Here is a 23,217-nt window from a genome sequence, read left to right as displayed (position 1 = left end):
CTTCCATCACTCTCCCCAATACACAGCCCCCTCCCTATCTTCCATCACTCTCCCCTATACACAGCCCCCTCTCTTCCATCACTCTCCCCAATACAGAGCCCCCTCTCTTCCATCACTCTCCCCAATACACAGCCCCCTCTCTTCGCTCACACTCTCCAATATACAGTCGCCTCTTCTATCACTCTCCCCAATACACAGCCCCCTCTCTTCCATCACTCTCCCCAATACACAGCCCCCTCTCTCTTCCATCACTCTCCCCAATACACAGCCTCCTCCCTATCTTCCATCACTCTCCCCTATACACAGCCCCCTCTCTTCCATCACTCTCCCCAATACAGAGCCCCCTCTCTTCCATCACTCTCCCCAATACACAGCCCCCTCTCTCTTCCATCACTCTCCCCAATACACAGCCCCCTCCCTATCTTCCATCACTCTCCCCTATACACAGCCCCCTCTCTTCCATCACTCTCCCCAATACAGAGCCCCCTCTCTTCCTTCACTCTCCCCAATACACAGCCCCCTCTCTTCCATCACTCTTCCCAATACACAGCCCCCTCTCTTCCATCACTCTCCCCAATACACAGCCCCCTCTCTTCCATCACTCTCCCCAATACAGAGCCCCCTCTTCCTTTACTCTCCCCAATACACAGCCCCCTCTCTTCCATCACTCTCCCCAATACACAGCCCCCTCTCTTACATCACTCTCCCCAATACACAGCCCCCTCTCTTCGCTCACACTCTCCAATATACAGCCGCCTCTTCTATCACTCTCCCCAATACACAGCCCCCTCTCTTCCATCACTCTCCCCAATACACAGCCCCCTCTCTCTTCCATCACTCTCCCCAATACACAGCCCCCTCCCTATCTTCCATCACTCTCCCCAATACACAGCCCCCTCTCTCTTCCATCACTCTCCCCAATACACAGCCCCCTCTCTTCCATCACTCTCCCCAATACACAGCCCCCTCTCTCTTCCATCACTCTCCCCAATACACAGCCCCCTCTCTCTTCCATCACTCTCCCCAATACACAGCCCCCTCTCTCTTCCATCACTCTCCCCAATACACAGCCCCCTCTCTTCCATCATTCTCCCCAATACAGAGCCCCCTCTTCCTTTACTCTCCCCAATACACAGCCCCCTCTCTTCCATCATTCTCCCCAATACAGAGCCCCCTCTTCCTTTACTCTCCCCAATACACAGCCCCCTCTCTTCCTTCACTCTCCCCAATAAACAGCTGCCTCACTTCCTTCACTCTCCCCAATACACAGCCCCCTCTCTTTCATCACTCTCCCCAATAGACAGCCGCCTCTCTTCCTTCACTCTCCTCAATACACAGCCCCCTCTCTTACCTCACTCTCCCCAATACACAGCCCCCTCTCTTACCTCACTCTCCCCAATAAACAGCCCCCTATCTTCCATCACTCTCCCCAATACACAGCCCCCTCTTCCTTTATTCTCCCCAATACACAGCCCCACGCCCCTCTTCACTCACTCTCCCCAATACACAGCCCCCTCTCTTCCATCACTCTCCCCAATACACAGCCCCCTCTTCCTTTACTCTCCCCAATACACAGCCCCCTCTTCCTTTACTCTCCCCAATACACAGCCCCCTCTTCCATCACTCTCCCCAATACACAGCCCCCTCTCTTCCATCACTCTCCCCAATACACAGCCCCCTCTTCCTTTACTCTCCCCAATACACAGCCCCCTCTTCACTCACTCTCCCCAATACACAGCCCCCTCTTCCTTTACTCTCCCCAATACACAGCCCCCTCTCTTCCATCACTCTCCCCAATACACAGCTCCCCTCTTCTCTCACTCTCCCCAATACACAGTCCCCTCTTCTCTCACTCTCCCCAATACACTGTCCCCTCTTCTCTCACTCTCCCCAATACACAGCCCCCTCTTCACTCACTCTCCCCAATACACAGCCCCCTCTTCACTCACTCTCCCCAATACACAGCCCCCTCTTCACTCACTCTCCCCAATAAACAGCCCCCTCTTCCTTTACTCTCCCCAATACACAGCCCTCACTTTCCCTATACACAGTCCCCGCTCTTCCTTCACTCTCCACAATACACAGCCCCCTCTTCTCTCACTGTCCCCAATACAAAGCCCCCCTCTTCATTCAATATAGCCTAATTCACAGCCCCCTCTTCTCTCACTCTGCCCACTTACACAGGCCCCCATCTTCACTCACTTCCCACAATACATCTCCAACAGTCCCTTCCTCCCACCCCAGCCACAGTGAAGCGCGATCCTAACAGACTCAAACACCCTCAGCTGCAGAAAGACAGTCTTACTACAGACCAAGCTTGGAGTTTAGGGCCGCTGCAGGCTGCTTTCCACAGCACCAGACAGCCAACCTAACAGGATCGCCCACAGACTGAGCTCCCTGCTGCAGCCGTGCCTCCCCCCAGTCTCTGGTCCCTCTCCCAGGCAGCATCGCAGCAATGACAGGTGATCCAGAGGAACACACCCTAATCTTCATTCTAGCACCCAACAGCTATCACAAACCTTGCAGTTCCTCTTTCCTGCCTGGGGTGTCACTCTCTGTTCTGGTGTTTCTGGCACACTCAGCTGATGTGACAAACTGCTGAGATACAAACCAAAGAGTGCAGGAAGCATTAGAGCATAGAGTGATTCCCCAGGCAGGAAAGAGGGACTGCAAGGGTTGTGACCATGGCAGGGTGCTAGAATGAAGACTACCCACCCCTTGCTGCTGTTTCTTTGCAAGAAGTATTTCTCTACAGTTAAGGGGGAAAAATCTAAACTTATAAGGGATAAAAAAAACACTGTTAACACCTGATAGTGTATATAAGTCAGTTCTGAGTGGGGACGTCCTCTCAGCACAACTTGATGTATTACACAATTGGGTGATATAACTTATATTACATAAGTGGGTGATTATACATTATATTACACAAGTAGGTGATAAATTATATATCAAGTGGATGACATAGGACGGTTTACAATAAGTAATTTTTGTGATGACTGCACAAGGATAAAATGTGAATATTATATATACAGTTAGGTCCATATATATATTTGGACACTGACATAATATTTGCTATTTTAGCTGATTACCTAAACATATTGAAGTTACATATATTAAATAGTAAGTATGGTTTTAAAGTGCAGTCTGTCAGTTTTAAATTTGATGATAGTCACTTTCAACTTGGAAGAAGGGTTTGGGAACTACAACTGTTTAATATGAAGTACACTCTTTTTCAAGAGACCAAAAGTAATTGGACAATTGACTCAGAAGCTTCCTCAAGGACAGGTAGGGCTATACCTTCGTTATTTGTTTATCACTAAGCAGACGAAAGGCCTGGAGCTGATTCCAAGGGTGGCATTTGCATTTGGAAGCTGTTGCTGTGAACCCACAACATGCGGTCAAAGTAGCTCTCAATGCAAGCAACAGTTTGGTACATTCCGAGAAAAAAAGAGCGTACTGGCGAGCTCGGCAGCACAAATAGGCCTGGATGTCTACATCAGTGGTGGATGTGGTGGACGTCTACAACAGTGGTTTGACGTGATGCACGTCTACAACAGTGGTTTGACGTGATGGACGTCTACAACAGTGGTTTGACGTGATGGACGTCGTTTGACGTGATGCACGTCTACAACAGTGGTTTGACGTGATAGACGCCTACAACAGTGGTTTGACGTGATGGACGCCAACAACAGTGGTTTGATGTGATGGACGTCTACAACAGTAGTAGATGTGATGGACGTCTACAATAGTGGTTTGATGTGATGGACGTCTACAACAGTGATGGACGTCTACAACAGTGGTTTGATGTGATCGTATACAATAGTGGTGGATGTGATGAACGTCTATAACAGTGGTTTGATGTGATGGACGTCTGCAACAGTGGTGGATGTGATGGTAGTCTACAACAGTGGTTTGATGTGATGGACGTCTATAACAGTGGTGGATGTGATGGACGTCTACAACAGTGGTGGATGATTACAGGATCCATGGTAAAAAAAGACCCCTTCACAACATCCAGCCAAGTGAAGAACACTCTCCAGGAGGTAGGTATATCATTATCCAAGTCTACCAGAGAGAGAACAAGTACAGAGGGTTCCCCACAAGGTGCAAACCATTCATAAGCATCAAAAATAGAAAGACCAGATAAGACTTTGCCAAAAACATCTAAAAAAGCCAGCCCAGGTCTGGAACCATATTCTATGGACAAATTAAACTAAGATCAACCTGTACCAGAATGATGGAAAGAAAAAAGCATGGAGAAGGCTTGGAATGGCTCATGATTCGAAGAATACCACCTCATTTATAACACACGGTGGAGCCAGTATGATGGCATGGACATGCACGGCTTCCAATGGCACTGGGTTACTAGTGTTTATTGATGATGTGATAGAAGAATCCGGATGAATTCTGAATTGTATAGGATAGGGATATACTGTCTGCTCAGACTCAGCCATGTTGATTGGACAGTGGTTCACAGTACAGATGGACAATGACCCAAACACACTGCAAAAGCAACCCGGGAGGCTTTTAAGGTAAAGAAGTGGAATATTCTGCAGTGGCCGAGACAGTCACCTGATCTCAACCCGATCAAGCATGCATTTCACTTGCTGGAGGCAAAACTAAAGGCAGAAAGATCCAAAAAAACAAAAAACCACCGAAGACAGCTGCATTAAATGGCCTGGCAAAGCATAACAAAGGCGGAAATCCAGCATTCGGTGATGTCCGTGGGTCCCATACTCCAGACAGTAATTGCCTGCAAAGGATTCTCCACAAAGTATCAAAAATGAACATTTTATTTATGATTATCTCAATTTGACCAATTAAACTTGAGCCCCTGTTAACAGGGGACTAGTGTTCATTCTAGCACCATGCATGTAATCAGTGAGGAGGGCATATTTTAATTTTGAAGGGCAACATTTTAGACTACTACTGTAGCTGCAGCGATACGCCACGTATAAAATGTTACCCTTCAAAATTAAAATATGATTACTTGCAGGGTGCTAGAATGAACACTAGGGGGCGGTGTATAAAAATGGCTGCAGTTCCTGTTTCATACAATATTTTAGGTCAACCCCTTGAATTAAAGCTGAAGGTCTGCACTTCAATTGCATCTCTATTGTTTAATTTCAAATCCACTGTGGTGGCGTACAGAGCTCAAATTAGGAACACTGAGTCAGTTTAAATATATATGTACCTAACTAGTTTAATGGTTACCACTCACCTATTATAGTATCTGTAACGATTTCCTCCTCCTTATACAGCAGATCACCTCTCTCGTACATCTCTTCCGCCTTTAGATCTTCTATTTTAATAACAATCAGATCTTCTCCCTAAATGCCCCACAAACAATAATATAATATTCACATCTGAGGCCTGAGGTTCAAGGAACATCCACTTTAGTACAACCACTTGCTAATTAAACATGTTCACTATGTATAATAACTAGATAATTCCAGTAGTTGGTGAGATCCCCAGTTCCACCTACCTGATCCTCCTGTGGGACACTGTGATTCTCCTCTGTATCATCCTGGGAATAAAGAGGACAGGGACATCTCTCTGGGGTATTCCTGTTACTGGCTCCATCTGTAGGAGACACACAGTGACTGATTACATTGTATATATGTGATTATCAGATGATGTGTATATAGGTGGCCCCATAGCTGCTCTCCCCATTACAATACATGACAGTCTCCTCTTACCCAGTGATGTGAGGGGCCGGTGATTCTCCATCATCACGTCCTTGTACAGACCCCTGTGTCCTTCTATATACTCCCACTCCTCCATGGAGAAATAGACAGTGACGTCCTCACACCTTATAGGAACCTGACACACACAATGATACAGTCATCACCCAGTCACATCCCCTGGTGTTACTGTATAATGTCCCATTCCCAGCAGTCACCTCTCCAGTCATCACCCAGACACACCCCCTGGTGTTACTGTATAATGTCCCATTCCCAGCAGTCACCTCTCCAGTCATCACCCAGACACATCCCCTGGTGTTACTGTATAATGTCCCATTCCCAGCAGTCACCTCTCCAGTCATCACTCAGACACATCCCCTGGTGTTACTGTATAATGTCCCATTCCCAGCAGTCACCTCTCCAGTCATCACTCAGACACATCCCCTGGTGTTACTGTACAATGTCCCATTCCCAGCAGTCACCTCTCCAGTCATCACCCAGACACATCCCCTGGTGTTACTGTATAATGTCCCATTCCCGGCAGTCACCTCTCCAGTCATCACCCAGACACATCCCCTGGTGTTACTGTATAATGTCACATTCCCAGCAGTCACCTCTCCAGTCATCACCCAGACACATCCCCTGGTGTTACTGTATAATGTCCCCTTCCCAGCAGTCACCTCTCCAGTCATCACCCAGACACATCCCCTGGTGTTACTGTATAATGTCACATTCCCAGCAGTCACCTCTCCAGTCATCACTCAGACACATCCCCTGGTGTTACTGTATAATGTCCCCTTCCCAGCAGTCACCTCTCCAGTCATCACCCAGACACATCCCCTGGTGTTACTGTATAATGTCCCATTCCCAGCAGTCACCTCTCCAGTCATCAGCCAGACACATCCCCTGGTGTTACTGCATAATGTCCCATTGCAAGCAGTCACCTCTCCAATCAGCAGCTGAATGATCTTGTTGGTGAGTTCCAGGATCTTCTGGTCATTGTGTCTCTCGTGTATCAGTGAGTGAGGGGGAGGCACTGTGATGAGGCTCTGGGTCGTGCTCAGTCCTCCTGACACACAGGGATGGCTGCTGGGTGTCTCACACTCCCCAGATGTCTTCTTCAATACTGTGTAATCCTGTGTATTAAAACATAGTGATCATATGACATTCCCAGAACCCCTCACCTCTCCAGTCATATTTATAGTAATAATGAACGGACATAAATGATGTCCTGCAACACTAGTAATAGAGATTATAGTGATGTCACTGTGACACTCCCAGACTCCCTCACCTCCCCAGTCAGGTCCTGTGTTAGTAATAGAGATAATAGTGATATCACTGTAACACTACCAGAATCCATCACCTCCCCAGTCAGGTCCCTGTGTTAATAATAGAGATAATAGTGATGTCACTGTGACACTCCCAGACTCCCTCACCTCCCTAGTCAGGTCCCTGTGTTAGTAATAGAGATAATAGTGATGTCACTGTGACACTCCCTCACCTCCCCAGTCATGTCCCTGTGTTAGTAATAGAGATAATAGTGATGTCACTGCGACACTCCCAGACTCCCTCACCTCCCCAGTCATGTCCCTGTGCTAGTAATAGGGATAATAGTGATGTCACTGTAACACTCCCAGACTCCCTCACCTCCCAAGTCAGGTCCCTGTGTTAGTAATAGAGATAATAGTGATGTCACCATGACACTCCCAGACTCCCTCACCTCCCCAGTCATGTCCCTGTGCTAGTAATAGGGATAATAGTGATGTCACTGTAACACTCCCAGACTCCCTCACCTCCCCAGTCATGTCCCTGTGTTAGTAATAGAGATAATAGTGATGTCACTGTGACACTCCCAGACTCCCTCACCTCCCCAGTCATGTCCCTGTGTTAGTAATAGAGATAATAGTGATATCACTGTAACACTCCCAGACTCCCTCACCTCCCCAGTCAGGTCCCTGTGTTAGTAATAGAGATAATAGTGATATCACTGTAACACTACCAGACCACCTCAGCTCCCCAGTCAGGTCCCTGTGTTAGTAATAGAGATAATAGTGGTGTCACTGTAACACTACCAGACTCCATCACCTCCCCAGTCAGGTCCCTGTGTTAATAATAGAGATAATAGTGATGTCACTGTGACACTCCCAGACTCCCTCACCTCCCTAGTCAGGTCCCTGTGTTAGTAATAGAGATAATAGTGATGTCACTGTGACACTCCCAGACTCCCTCACCTCCCCAGTAAGGTTCCTGTGTTAGTAATAGAGATAAGAGTGATGTCACTGTGACACTCCTAGACTCCCTCACCTCCCTAATTCAGGACCCTGTGTTAGTAATAGAGATAATAGTGATGTCACTGTGACACTCCCAGACTCCCTCACCTCCCCAGTCAGGTCCCTGTGTTAGTAATAGAGATAATAGTGATGTCACTGCGACACTCCCAGACTCCCTCACCTCCCAAGTCAGGTCCCTGTGTTAGTAATAGAGATAATAGTGATGTCACCGTGACACTCCCAGACTCCCTCACCTCCCCAGTCATGTCCCTGTGTTAGTAATAGAGATAATAGTGATATCACTGTAACACTACCAGACTCCCTCACCTCCCCAGTCAGGTCCCTGTGCTAGTAATAGAGATAATAGTGATGTCACTGCGACACTCCCAGACTCCCTCACCTCCCAAGTCAGGTCCCTGTGTTAGTAATAGAGATAATAGTGATGTCACCATGACACACCCAGACTCCCTCACCTCCCCAGTCATGTCCCTGTGCTAGTAATAGAGATAATAGTGATGTCACTGTAACACTACCAGACCACCTCAGCTCCCCAGTCAGGTCCCTCTGTTAGTAATAGAGATAATAGTGGTGTCACTGTAACACTACCAGACTCCATCACCTCCCCAGTCAGGTCCCTGTGTTAATAATAGTGATGTCACTGTGACACTCCCAGACTCCCTCACCTCCCTAGTCAGGTCCCTGTGTTAGTAATAGAGATAATAGTGATGTCACTGTGACACTCCCAGACTCCCTCACCTCCCCAGTCATGTCCCTGTGTTAGTAATAGAGATAATAGTGATGTCACTGTGACACTCCCAGACTCCCTCACCTCCCCAGTCAGGTTCCTGTGTTAGTAATAGAGATAATAGTGATGTCACTGCGACACTCCCAGACTCCCTCACCTCCCAAGTCAGGTCCCTGTGTTAGTAATAGAGATAATAGTGATGTCACCGTGACACTCCCAGACTCCCTCACCTCCCCAGTCATGTCCCTGTGTTAGTAATAGAGATAATAGTGATATCACTGTAACACTACCAGACTCCCTCAGCTCCCCAGTCAGGTCCCTGTGTTAGTAATAGAGATAATAGTGGTGTCACTGTAACACTACCAGACTCCATCACCTCCCCAGTCAGGTCCCTGTGTTAATAATAGAGATAATAGTGATGTCACTGTGACACTCCCAGACTCCCTCACCTCCCTAGTCAGGTCCCTGTGTTAGTAATAGAGATAATAGTGATGTCACTGTGACACTCCCAGACTCCCTCACCTCCCCAGTCATGTCCCTGTGTTAGTAATAGAGATAATAGTGATGTCACTGTGACACTCCCAGACTCCATCACCCCCCAAGTCAGTTCCCTGTGTTAGTAATAGAGATAAGAGTGATGTCACTGTGACACTCCTAGACTCCCTCACCTCCCTAATTCAGGACCCTGTGTTAGTAATAGAGATAATAGTGATGTCACTGCGACACTCCCAGACTCCCTCACCTCCCAAGTCAGGTCCCTGTGTTAGTAATAGAGATAATAGTGATGTCACCGTGACACTCCCAGACTCCCTCACCTCCCCAGTCATGTCCCTGTGTTAGTAATAGAGATAATAGTGATATCACTGTAACACTACCAGACTCCCTCACCTCCCCAGTCAGGTCCCTGTGCTAGTAATAGAGATAATAGTGATGTCACTGCGACACTCCCAGACTCCCTCACCTCCCAAGTCAGGTCCCTGTGTTAGTAATAGAGATAATAGTGATATCACTGTAACACTACCAGACTCCCTCACCTCCCCAGTCAGGTCCCTGTGTTAGTAATAGAGATAATAGTGATGTCACTGTGACACTCCCAGACTCCCTCACCTCCCCAGTCATGTCCCTGTGTTAGTAATAGAGATAATAGTGATGTCACTGTGACACTCCCAGACTCCCTCACCTCCCCAGTCATGTCCCTGTGTTAGTAATAGAGATAATAGTGATATCACTGTAACACTCCCAGACTCCCTCACCTCCCCAGTCAGGTCCCTGTGTTAGTAATATAGATAATAGTGATATCACTGTAACACTACCAGACCACCTCAGCTCCCCAGTCAGGTCCCTGTGTTAGTAATAGAGATAATAGTGGTGTCACTGTAACACTACCAGACTCCATCACCTCCCCAGTCAGGTCCCTGTGTTAATAATAGAGATAATAGTGATGTCACTGTGACACTCCCAGACTCCCTCACCTCCCTAGTCAGGTCCCTGTGTTAGTAATAGAGATAATAGTGATGTCACTGTGACACTCCCAGACTCCCTCACCTCCCCAGTAAGGTTCCTGTGTTAGTAATAGAGATAAGAGTGATGTCACTGTGACACTCCTAGACTCCCTCACCTCCCTAATTCAGGACCCTGTGTTAGTAATAGAGATAATAGTGATGTCACTGTGACACTCCCAGACTCCCTCACCTCCCCAGTCAGGTCCCTGTGTTAGTAATAGAGATAATAGTGATGTCACTGCGACACTCCCAGACTCCCTCACCTCCCCAGTCATGTCCCTGTGTTAGTAATAGAGATAATAGTGATATCACTGTAACACTACCAGACTCCCTCACCTCCCCAGTCAGGTCCCTGTGCTAGTAATAGAGATAATAGTGATGTCACTGCGACACTCCCAGACTCCCACACCTCCCAAGTCAGGTCCCTGTGTTAGTAATAGAGATAATAGTGATGTCACCATGACACACCCAGACTCCCTCACCTCCCCAGTCATGTCCCTGTGTTAGTAATAGAGATAATAGTGATATCACTGTAACACTACCAGACTCCCTCACCTCCCCAGTCAGGTCCCTGTGTTAGTAATAGAGATAATAGTGGTGTCACTGTAACACTACCAGACTCCATCACCTCCCCAGTCAGGTCCCTGTGTTAATAATAGAGATAATAGTGATGTCACTGTGACACTCCCAGACTCCCTCACCTCCCTAGTCAGGTCCCTGTGTTAGTAATAGAGATAATAGTGATGTCACTGTGACACTCCCAGACTCCCTCACCTCCCCAGTAAGGTTCCTGTGTTAGTAATAGAGATAAGAGTGATGTCACTGTGACACTCCTAGACTCCCTCACCTCCCTAATTCAGGACCCTGTGTTAGTAATAGAGATAATAGTGATGTCACTGTGACACTCCCAGACTCCCTCACCTCCCCAGTCAGGTCCCTGTGTTAGTAATAGAGATAATAGTGATGTCACTGCGACACTCCCAGACTCCCTCACCTCCCAAGTCAGGTCCCTGTGTTAGTAATAGAGATAATAGTGATGTCACCGTGACACTCCCAGACTCCCTCACCTCCCCAGTCATGTCCCTGTGTTAGTAATAGAGATAATAGTGATATCACTGTAACACTACCAGACTCCCTCACCTCCCCAGTCAGGTCCCTGTGCTAGTAATAGAGATAATAGTGATGTCACTGCGACACTCCCAGACTCCCTCACCTCCCAAGTCAGGTCCCTGTGTTAGTAATAGAGATAATAGTGATGTCACCATGACACACCCAGACTCCCTCACCTCCCCAGTCATGTCCCTGTGCTAGTAATAGAGATAATAGTGATGTCACTGTAACACTCCCAGACTCCCTCACCTCCCCAGTCATGTCCCTGTGTTAGTAATAGAGATAATAGTGATGTCACTGTGACACTCCCTGACTCCCTCACCTCCCCAGTCATGTCCCTGTGTTAGTAATAGAGATAATAGTGATGTCACTGTGACACTCCCAGACTCCCTCACCTCCCCAGTCATGTCCCTGTGTTAGTAATAGAGATAATAGTGATGTCACTGTGACACTCCCAGACTCCCTCACCTCCCCAGTCATGTCCCTGTGTTAGTAATAGAGATAATAGTGATATCACTGTAACACTAGCAGACCACCTCAGCTCCCCAGTCAGGTCCCTCTGTTAGTAATAGAGATAATAGTGGTGTCACTACCAGACTCCATCACCTCCCCAGTCAGGTCCCTGTGTTAATAATAGTGATGTCACTGTGACACTCCCAGACTCCCTCACCTCCCTAGTCAGGTCCCTGTGTTAGTAATAGAGATAATAGTGATGTCACTGTGACACTCCCAGACTCCCTCACCTCCCCAGTCATGTCCCTGTGTTAGTAATAGAGATAATAGTGATGTCACTGTGACACTCCCAGACTCCCTCACCTCCCCAGTCAGGTTCCTGTGTTAGTAATAGAGATAATAGTGATGTCACTGTGACACTCCCAGACTCCCTCACCTCCCAAGTCAGGTCCCTGTGTTAGTAATAGAGATAATAGTGATGTCACTGCGACACTCCCAGACTCCCTCACCTCCCCAGTCATGTCCCTGTGTTAGTAATAGAGATAATAGTGATATCACCGTGACACTCCCAGACTCCCTCACCTCCCCAGTCAGGTCCCTGTGTTAGTAATAGAGATAATAGTGGTGTCACTGTAACACTACCAGACTCCATCACCTCCCCAGTCAGGTCCCTGTGTTAATAATAGAGATAATAGTGATGTCACTGTGACACTCCCAGACTCCCTCACCTCCCTAGTCAGGTCCCTGTGTTAGTAATAGAGATAATAGTGATGTCACTGTGACACTCCCAGACTCCCTCACCTCCCCAGTCATGTCCCTGTGTTAGTAATAGAGATAATAGTGATGTCACTGTGACACTCCCAGACTCCATCACCCCCCCAGTCAGTTCCCTGTGTTAGTAATAGAGATAAGAGTGATGTCACTGTGACACTCCTAGACTCCCTCACCTCCCTAATTCAGGACCCTGTGTTAGTAATAGAGATAATAGTGATATCACTGTAACACTACCAGACTCCCTCACCTCCCCAGTCAGGTCCCTGTGTTAGTAATAGAGATAATAGTGATGTCACTGTGACACTCCCAGACTCCCTCACCTCCCCAGTCATGTCCCTGTGTTAGTAATAGAGATAATAGTGATGTCACTGTGACACTCCCAGACTCCCTCACCTCCCCAGTCATGTCCCTGTGTTAGTAATAGAGATAATAGTGATATCACTGTAACACTCCCAGACTCCCTCACCTCCCCAGTCAGGTCCCTGTGTTAGTAATATAGATAATAGTGATATCACTGTAACACTACCAGACCACCTCAGCTCCCCAGTCAGGTCCCTGTGTTAGTAATAGAGATAATAGTGGTGTCACTGTAACACTACCAGACTCCATCACCTCCCCAGTCAGGTCCCTGTGTTAATAATAGAGATAATAGTGATGTCACTGTGACACTCCCAGACTCCCTCACCTCCCTAGTCAGGTCCCTGTGTTAGTAATAGAGATAATAGTGATGTCACTGTGACACTCCCAGACTCCCTCACCTCCCCAGTAAGGTTCCTGTGTTAGTAATAGAGATAAGAGTGATGTCACTGTGACACTCCTAGACTCCCTCACCTCCCTAATTCAGGACCCTGTGTTAGTAATAGAGATAATAGTGATGTCACTGTGACACTCCCAGACTCCCTCACCTCCCCAGTCAGGTCCCTGTGTTAGTAATAGAGATAATAGTGATGTCACTGCGACACTCCCAGACTCCCTCACCTCCCAAGTCAGGTCCCTGTGTTAGTAATAGAGATAATAGTGATGTCACTGTGACACTCCCAGACTCCCTCACCTCCCCAGTAAGGTTCCTGTGTTAGTAATAGAGATAAGAGTGATGTCACTGTGACACTCCTAGACTCCCTCACCTCCCTAATTCAGGACCCTGTGTTAGTAATAGAGATAATAGTGATGTCACTGTGACACTCCCAGACTCCCTCACCTCCCCAGTCAGGTCCCTGTGTTAGTAATAGAGATAATAGTGATGTCACTGCGACACTCCCAGACTCCCTCACCTCCCAAGTCAGGTCCCTGTGTTAGTAATAGAGATAATAGTGATGTCACCGTGACACTCCCAGACTCCCTCACCTCCCCAGTCATGTCCCTGTTAGTAATAGAGATAATAGTGATATCATTGTAACACTACCAGACTCCCTCACCTCCCCAGTCAGGTCCCTGTGCTAGTAATAGAGATAATAGTGATGTCACTGCGACACTCCCAGACTCCCTCACCTCCCAAGTCAGGTCCCTGTGTTAGTAATAGAGATAATAGTGATGTCACCATGACACACCCAGACTCCCTCACCTCCCCAGTCATGTCCCTGTGCTAGTAATAGAGATAATAGTGATGTCACTGTAACACTCCCAGACTCCCTCACCTCCCCAGTCATGTCCCTGTGTTAGTAATAGAGATAATAGTGATGTCACTGTGACACTCCCTGACTCCCTCACCTCCCCAGTCATGTCCCTGTGTTAGTAATAGAGATAATAGTGATGTCACTGTGACACTCCCAGACTCCCTCACCTCCCCAGTCATGTCCCTGTGTTAGTAATAGAGATAATAGTGATGTCACTGTGACACTCCCAGACTCCCTCACCTCCCCAGTCATGTCCCTGTGTTAGTAATAGAGATAATAGTGATATCACTGTAACACTCACAGACTCCCTCACCTCCCCAGTCAGGTCCCTGTGTTAGTAATAGAGATAATAGTGATATCACTGTAACACTACCAGACCACCTCAGCTCCCCAGTCAGGTCCCTCTGTTAGTAATAGAGATAATAGTGGTGTCACTACCAGACTCCATCACCTCCCCAGTCAGGTCCCTGTGTTAATAATAGTGATGTCACTGTGACACTCCCAGACTCCCTCACCTCCCTAGTCAGGTCCCTGTGTTAGTAATAGAGATAATAGTGATGTCACTGTGACACTCCCAGACTCCCTCACCTCCCCAGTCATGTCCCTGTGTTAGTAATAGAGATAATAGTGATGTCACTGTGACACTCCCAGACTCCCTCACCTCCCCAGTCAGGTTCCTGTGTTAGTAATAGAGATAATAGTGATGTCACTGTGACACTCCCAGACTCCCTCACCTCCCAAGTCAGGTCCCTGTGTTAGTAATAGAGATAATAGTGATGTCACTGCGACACTCCCAGACTCCCTCACCTCCCCAGTCATGTCCCTGTGTTAGTAATAGAGATAATAGTGATATCACCGTGACACTCCCAGACTCCCTCACCTCCCCAGTCAGGTCCCTGTGTTAGTAATAGAGATAATAGTGGTGTCACTGTAACACTACCAGACTCCATCACCTCCCCAGTCAGGTCCCTGTGTTAATAATAGAGATAATAGTGATGTCACTGTGACACTCCCAGACTCTCTCACCTCCCTAGTCAGGTCCCTGTGTTAGTAATAGAGATAATAGTGATGTCACTGTGACACTCCCAGACTCCCTCACCTCCCCAGTCATGTCCCTGTGTTAGTAATAGAGATAATAGTGATGTCACTGTGACACTCCCAGACTCCATCACCCCCCCAGTCAGTTCCTGTGTTAGTAATAGAGATAAGAGTGATGTCACTGTGACACTCCTAGACTCCCTCACCTCCCTAATTCAGGACCCTGTGTTAGTAATAGAGATAATAGTGATATCACTGTAACACTACCAGACTCCCTCACCACCCCAGTCAGGTCCCTGTGTTAGTAATAGAGATAATAGTGATGTCACTGTGACACTCCCAGACTCCCTCACCTCCCCAGTCATGTCCCTGTGTTAGTAATAGAGATAATAGTGATGTCACTGTGACACTCCCAGACTCCCTCACCTCCCCAGTCATGTCCCTGTGTTAGTAATAGAGATAATAGTGATATCACTGTAACACTCCCAGACTCCCTCACCTCCCCAGTCAGGTCCCTGTGTTAGTAATATAGATAATAGTGATATCACTGTAACACTACCAGACCACCTCAGCTCCCCAGTCAGGTCCCTGTGTTAGTAATAGAGATAATAGTGGTGTCACTGTAACACTACCAGACTCCATCACCTCCCCAGTCAGGTCCCTGTGTTAATAATAGAGATAATAGTGATGTCACTGTGACACTCCCAGACTCCCTCACCTCCCTAGTCAGGTCCCTGTGTTAGTAATAGAGATAATAGTGATGTCACTGTGACACTCCCAGACTCCCTCACCTCCCCAGTAAGGTTCCTGTGTTAGTAATAGAGATAAGAGTGATGTCACTGTGACACTCCTAGACTCCCTCACCTCCCTAATTCAGGACCCTGTGTTAGTAATAGAGATAATAGTGATGTCACTGTGACACTCCCAGACTCCCTCACCTCCCCAGTCAGGTCCCTGTGTTAGTAATAGAGATAATAGTGATGTCACTGCGACACTCCCAGACTCCCTCACCTCCCAAGTCAGGTCCCTGTGTTAGTAATAGAGATAATAGTGATGTCACCGTGACACTCCCAGACTCCCTCACCTCCCCAGTCATGTCCCTGTGTTAGTAATAGAGATAATAGTGATATCACTGTAACACTACCAGACTCCCTCACCTCCCCAGTCAGGTCCCTGTGCTAGTAATAGAGATAATAGTGATGTCACTGCGACACTCCCAGACTCCCTCACCTCCCAAGTCAGGTCCCTGTGTTAGTAATAGAGATAATAGTGATGTCACCATGACACACCCAGACTCCCTCACCTCCGCAGTCATGTCCCTGTGCTAGTAATAGAGATAATAGTGATGTCACTGTAACACTCCCAGACTCCCTCACCTCCCCAGTCATGTCCCTGTGTTAGTAATAGAGATAATAGTGATGTCACTGTGACACTCCCTGACTCCCTCACCTCCCCAGTCATGTCCCTGTGTTAGTAATAGAGATAATAGTGATGTCACTGTGACACTCCCAGACTCCCTCACCTCCCCAGTCATGTCCCTGTGTTAGTAATAGAGATAATAGTGATGTCACTGTGACACTCCCAGACTCCCTCACCTCCCCAGTCATGTCCCTGTGTTAGTAATAGAGATAATAGTGATATCACTGTAACACTCACAGACTCCCTCACCTCCCCAGTCAGGTCCCTGTGTTAGTAATAGAGATAATAGTGATATCACTGTAACACTACCAGACCACCTCAGCTCCCCAGTCAGGTCCCTCTGTTAGTAATAGAGATAATAGTGGTGTCACTGTAACACTACCAGACTCCATCACCTCCCCAGTCAGGTCCCTGTGTTAATAATAGTGATGTCACTGTGACACTCCCAGACTCCCTCACCTCCCTAGTCAGGTCCCTGTGTTAGTAATAGAGATAATAGTGATGTCACTGTGACACTCCCAGACTCCCTCACCTCCCCAGTCATGTCCCTGTGTTAGTAATAGAGATAATAGTGATGTCACTGTGACACTCCCAGACTCCCTCACCTCCCCAGTCAGGTTCCTGTGTTAGTAATAGAGATAAGAGTGATGTCACTGTGACACTCCTAGACTCCCTCACCTCCCTAATTCAGGACCCTGTGTTAGTAATAGAGATAATAGTGATGTCACTGTGACACTCCCAGACTCCCTCACCTCCCAAGTCAGGTCCCTGTGTTAGTAATAGAGATAATAGTGATGTCACTGCGACACTCCCAGACTCCCTCACCTCCCAAGTCAGGTCCCTGTGTTAGTAATAGAGATAATAGTGATGTCACCGTGACACTCCCAGACTCCCTCACCTCCCCAGTCATGTCCCTGTGTTAGTAATAGAGATAATAGTGATATCACTGTAACACTACCAGACTCCCTCAGCTCCCCAGTCAGGTCCCTGTGTTAATAATAGAGATAATAGTGATGTCACTGTGACACTCCCAGACTCCCTCACCTCCCTAGTCAGGTCCCTGTGTTAGTAATAGAGATAATAGTGATGTCACTGTGACACTCCCAGACTCCCTCACCTCCCCAGTCATGTCCCTGTGTTAGTAATAGAGATAATAGTGATGTCACTGTGACACTCCCAGACTCCATCACCCCCCCAGTCAGTTCCCTGTGTTAGTAATAGAGATAAGAGTGATGTCACTGTGACACTCCTAGACTCCCTCACCTCCCTAATTCAGGACCCTGTGTTAGTAATAGAGATAATATTGATGTCACTGCGACACTCCCAGACTCCCTCACCTCCCAAGTCAGGTCCCTGTGTTAGTAATAGAGATAATAGTGATGTCACCGTGACACTCCCAGACTCCCTCACCTCCCCAGTCATGTCCCTGTGTTAGTAATAGAGATAATAGTGATATCACTGTAACACTACCAGACTCCCTCACCTCCCCAGTCAGGTCCCTGTGCTAGTAATAGAGATAATAGTGATGTCACTGCGACACTCCCAGACTCCCTCACCTCCCAAGTCAGGTCCCTGTGTTAGTAATAGAGATAATAGTGATGTCACCATGACACTCCCAGACTCCCTCACCTCCCCAGTCATGTCCCTGTGTTAGTAATAGAGATAATAGTGATGTCACTGCGACACTCCCAGACTCCCTCACTTCCCCAGTCATGTCCCTGTGCTAGTAATAGAGATAATAGTGATGTCACTGTAACACTCCCAGACTCCCTCACCTCCCCAGTCATGTCCCTGTGTTAGTAATAGAGATAATAGTGATGTCACTGTGACACTCCCAGACTCCCTCACCTCCCCAGTCATGTCCCTGTGTTAGTAATAGAGATAATAGTGATGTCACTGTGACACTCCCAGACTCCCTCACCTCCCCAGTCATGTCCCTGTGTTAGTAATAGAGATAATAGTGATGTCACTGTGACACTCCCAGACTCCCTCACCTCCCCAGTCATGTCCCTGTGTTAGTAATAGAGATAATAGTGATATCACTGTAACACTCACAGACTCCCTCACCTCCCCAGTCAGGTCCCTGTGTTAGTAATAGAGATAATAGTGATATCACTGTAACACTACCAGACCACCTCAGCTCCCCAGTCAGGTCCCTGTGTTAGTAATAGAGATAATAGTGGTGTCACTGTAACACTACCAGACTCCATCACCTCCCCAGTCAGGTCCCTGTGTTAATAATAGAGATAATAGTGATGTCACTGTGACACTCCCAGACTCCCTCACCTCCCTAGTCAGGTCCCTGTGTTAGTAATAGAGATAATAGTGATGTCACTGTGACACTCCCAGACTCCCTCACCTCCCCAGTCATGTCCCTGTGTTAGTAATAGAGATAATAGTGATGTCACTGTGACACTCCCAGACTCCCTCACCTCCCCAGTCAGGTTCCTGTGTTAGTAATAGAGATAATAGTGATGTCACTGTGACACTCCCAGACTCCCTCACCTCCCCAGTCAGGTTCCTGTGTTAGTAATAGAGATAAGAGTGATGTCACTGTGACACTCCTAGACTCCCTCACCTCCCTAATTCAGGACCCTGTGTTAGTAATAGAGATAATAGTGATGTCACTGTGACACTCCCAGACTCCCTCACCTCCCAAGTCAGGTCCCTGTGTTAGTAATAGAGATAATAGTGATGTCACTGCGACACTCCCAGACTCCCTCACCTCCCAAGTCAGGTCCCTGTGTTAGTAATAGAGATAATAGTGATGTCACCGTGACACTCCCAGACTCCCTCACCTCCCCAGTCATGTCCCTGTGTTAGTAATAGAGATAATAGTGATATCACTGTAACACTACCAGACCACCTCAGCTCCCCAGTCAGGTCCCTGTGTTAGTAATAGAGATAATAGTGGTGTCACTGTAACACTACCAGACTCCATCACCTCGCCAGTCAGGTCCCTGTGTTAATAATAGAGATAATAGTGATGTCACTGTGACACTCCCAGACTCCCTCACCTCCCTAGTCAGGTCCCTGTGTTAGTAATAGAGATAATAGTGATGTCACTGTGACACTCCCAGACTCCCTCACCTCCCCAGTCATGTCCCTGTGTTAGTAATAGAGATAATAGTGATGTCACTGTGACACTCCCAGACTCCCTCACCTCCCCAATCAGGTTCCTGTGTTAGTAATAGAGATAAGAGTGATGTCACTGTGACACTCCTAGACTCCCCTCACCTCCCTAATTCAGGACCCTGTGTTAGTAATAGAGATAATAGTGATGTCACCATGACACTCCCAGACTCCCTCACCTCCCCAGTCATGTCCCTGTTAGTAATAGAGATAATAGTGATGTCACTGTAACACTCCCAGACTCCCTCACCTCCCCAGTCATGTCCCTGTGTTAGTAATAGAGATAATAGTGATGTCACTGTAACACTCCCAGACTCCCTCACCTCCCCAGTCATGTCCCTGTGTTAGTAATAGAGATAATAGTGATGTCACTGTAACACTCCCAGACTCCCTCACCTCCCCAGTCATGTCCCTGTGTTAGTAATAGAGATAATAGTGATGTCACTGTAACACTCCCAGACTCCCTCACCTCCCCAGTCATGTCCCTGTGTTAGTAATAGAGATAATAGTGATGTCAATGTGACACTCCCAGACTCCCTCACCTCCCCAGTCATGTCCCTGTGTTAGTAATAGAGATAATAGTGATGTCACTGTGACACTCCCAGACTCCCTCACCTCCCCAGTAAGCAGGTAGATGATCTCTAGGGTGATCTGTAACACCCTCTCTGTCATGTGTCTCCTGTCCTCGACCATCATGAAGATTTGCAGACGTTTGGTGTTGGGGGGACTAATTAAGGGCGAGGTGACCTATGCAAATAGAAGTATAAAATATATGAGCAATGTTACTCGTGAGATAAACTACTTGAGATCAAATTGTTATAACTTGAGATTTGTGTGTACAATGGTTGTGATTGACTAGTAATGATGTTATACCTAATCAACTGCAACTTTTTGAATCTCGTTAACCTAGGATGATGCTCTAGGACAGATAAAGAACTGACTCTTGTAATAACAGTAAGAAGTTACTACCTAAAGACTAATTCCACTTATTTTAGATAAGCACTAATGGCCATGGGAAATCAGCAGAGGAATAGAAAGATATTAATACTAGTGGCTCCTCCTAAAATAAAAAAACTAAAAAGAATAACTAGAAAGAGACAGCCCTGAGGGATTAGCAGTACTGCTATAAAATTAAAAATAAACAATATAACAGTGTATACTTAAAAATGTATAATTACTGTATAATATACAACACTGTAAATATATATTACTGGCCTGATAGCGATCTAAAGTGAAAGTTACCTGTATGTGCAGGAGAATGTTCTAACAAAGGAACTTGGAGAGAGAGAAATAGGAGACATAGAAAACGTATTCAGTAAGGAAAATCAGACATTAGTTCCCGATGTACTTCTATAAAAAGCACCAATCAGCACTTCATACCTGCCATCATTATCAGATCGGCAAAGCAGGGAGTGTGGTGGCACAAGGGGGTGGGGACAGACAGCTTACAGGCATTTGTGGGCGGAGCAGGGGCATGGTCACGCGATCACGTCATTTTGGCACCTCCCGGCATTATGAAGCAGGGGGTGGGTCCAAAATGACGCAATTTAGCATGAATCGCGTCGCTGGCCCCCCCCGCTGCGGGGGATTCTCTGGGTACCGCGGGGGATGCCAGAGGGGTCGGCGGCCGTCGGGAGGCTTGCCTGCCTTTCCAGGGGGCCGGGAGCGCCACCCAATTTTAGGGCGGCTCCCGGCCGAATCGGAAGGGTAGGTAAGTGTGGCCTAACGGTGTCGGTGTCACTTAAAATATTATAGGTACGTGAAACCTTAAAAATAAATCTAAATGCAATGTACGTTGTGAGGTGTAACAAATCCGGTCACTTGAACGAAACCTGTGAAGGGCCATGTAATGTGCAATCACAGGGACTGATTCATTACGGTACGCAATATAGCGTACGCACGCAGTTCAGTGCGATTGTAAGCGAATCTATTGCGATCGCAGCAGCACTACATAAGGACGCCCGCTTTACCTTGCACGCACATCTGTAATGGTTAGCAAGACTGTGAAAACATCGGTACAATCGAGTACCATCGGACCCATACGCACAGTTAAGAGCACGCTATGAGGCCTCAGGTTGCGTATTGGTATCGCGGTGGATAAGTTATGCACGCCACTGAGACGCACTGGCACGCCTGCGTTCGCCCGACCACCCCCCACAAACGAGATGGGAGGAGAAATACTGCTATATAATACAGAGTATATATGGGGGTGCTCCGTACTCCCTCTCCCATTGCAGCCTGGGTATATTATGCTGGCAGTCTGTCTGTAGTCAATGGTGTTTTAGGCTAAACCCTAACTGCAACCGAACCCTAATAATGACTACATACCGGCTATACAGTGCCCCTGTGCATTAACATATATACTCATATACAGGAGGGGTGCCCTGGGCAGCAGCAGAGACCGGGGCATCACACAGCCTGGCACAGGGGAAACTGACTGTACAGGGAGTGGGGGGCTATTCTGGGTGACCCTGGTAACAAGCAAGGAATAAGCCCCGCCCTCTACTGGGCAACACCCGGCTACTGTAGAGGTCCGCCCAGCAGGAGGTGTGTAATAAGAGAGCTCAATATAAAATAGCATTACCTGCTGCTGCCAGCAACAGCAATGGCCCCCCTCTCTGTATACGTCACTTCCGGGCGACTAGTGCGTTCCATCTGACTCCCAGGCGCCGCTGTACGCTCAGCCAAGACCACGCCCCCTCACACTGACGGTAGTGCTCCCATCTGCTGTATGGCATGCCATTAGCTGCCACTAGACACTGGAGGAATACATTTTATATAAAGACCTGTCCCCAGTGCAGGGCGGCCATTTTCCTGTAGTCCATAAATCCAAATGTTCTAGGACTAGGTAAATAAATCTTCTCTTGCTCTTTCGTCCTCATGTTTAAACTTTAATTAGTGTCCAGAGCCGTAACTAGATGTATTGGCATCCTATGGGCTCTATTTATTAACATTATTAACATTATTTTTACTAAAGTAAAGCATAACTTGCCTAATCTCCCGAAGTGGTTGGGAGGCTCCCGAAAATCGGGTGTCGCTCCTGGCCCCCCGGAAGAGTGGGCAAGTGTACTGGCCAGCACCACCCACCCGCACCCCCGCCGGTGTCCGCTCTCACCTTGCATAGTTGGCCGTTCCGGGGGGTAACCGATGACGAAATTCGCACTGAATTGCGCCATTGTGGCCCCGCCCACGGCTACACAGTGCCTATAATCTAGACATTGTATAGCGGGAATACAAAACCAGATCACATCCCCTTGCAGTGCCGAGCTGGCTGCCTCCTCCCGGAAAAGACAGCCAGATTGTCGCCAAGCCTGAAATAAAGTGAACGGGTGTTTTCACACCCTTTTTACATTATTTTTATTTCACATAAATTTACTAAAGGACAATTGGAGTAGAATTCGTAAAATTCTACTCCAACTTTGATTATCACATATTTTTAGTAAGCAGATCGCTAATTGTAATGGGAAATATAATCTG

At 47.4% G+C, this 23,217-nt stretch overlaps 1 protein-coding gene across 4 annotated transcripts in view; it reads right to left on the bottom strand.

Annotated features, from left to right (window-relative positions):
- Nucleotides 1-22,365, bottom strand: part of LOC148506444 (uncharacterized) — a 38,337-nt gene extending 15,972 nt beyond the window's left edge. Inside the window, exons 1-7 of one of the 4 annotated variants that reach the window (XM_088446751.1) lie at nt 22,325-22,353; nt 20,983-21,015; nt 20,356-20,487; nt 6,629-6,820; nt 5,700-5,823; nt 5,486-5,583; nt 5,222-5,330 (exon numbers count right to left, since the gene is read on the bottom strand). In XM_088446751.1, coding sequence (XP_088302877.1) covers nt 5,222-5,330; nt 5,486-5,583; nt 5,700-5,823; nt 6,629-6,820; nt 20,356-20,436 — 604 coding nt within the window. In that variant the 5' untranslated portion in view covers nt 20,437-20,487; nt 20,983-21,015; nt 22,325-22,353. Of the gene's footprint in view, nt 1-5,221; nt 5,331-5,485; nt 5,584-5,699; nt 5,824-6,628; nt 6,821-20,355; nt 20,488-20,982; nt 21,016-22,068; nt 22,256-22,324 lie in introns of those variants that run through there. The other 3 variants (XM_088446749.1, XM_088446750.1, XM_088446752.1) reach the window with 3 other exon arrangements.
- Between the last annotated feature and the right edge of the window lie 852 nt (nt 22,366-23,217).

The sequence above is a fragment of the Taudactylus pleione genome, unplaced genomic scaffold (genome assembly GCF_031769625.1).
Source record: "Taudactylus pleione unplaced genomic scaffold, aTauple2 ptg000404l, whole genome shotgun sequence".
In the NCBI taxonomy this organism is placed as follows: Eukaryota; Metazoa; Chordata; class Amphibia; order Anura; family Myobatrachidae; genus Taudactylus; species Taudactylus pleione.
This window is presented reverse-complemented; position numbering and strand designations above follow the sequence as displayed.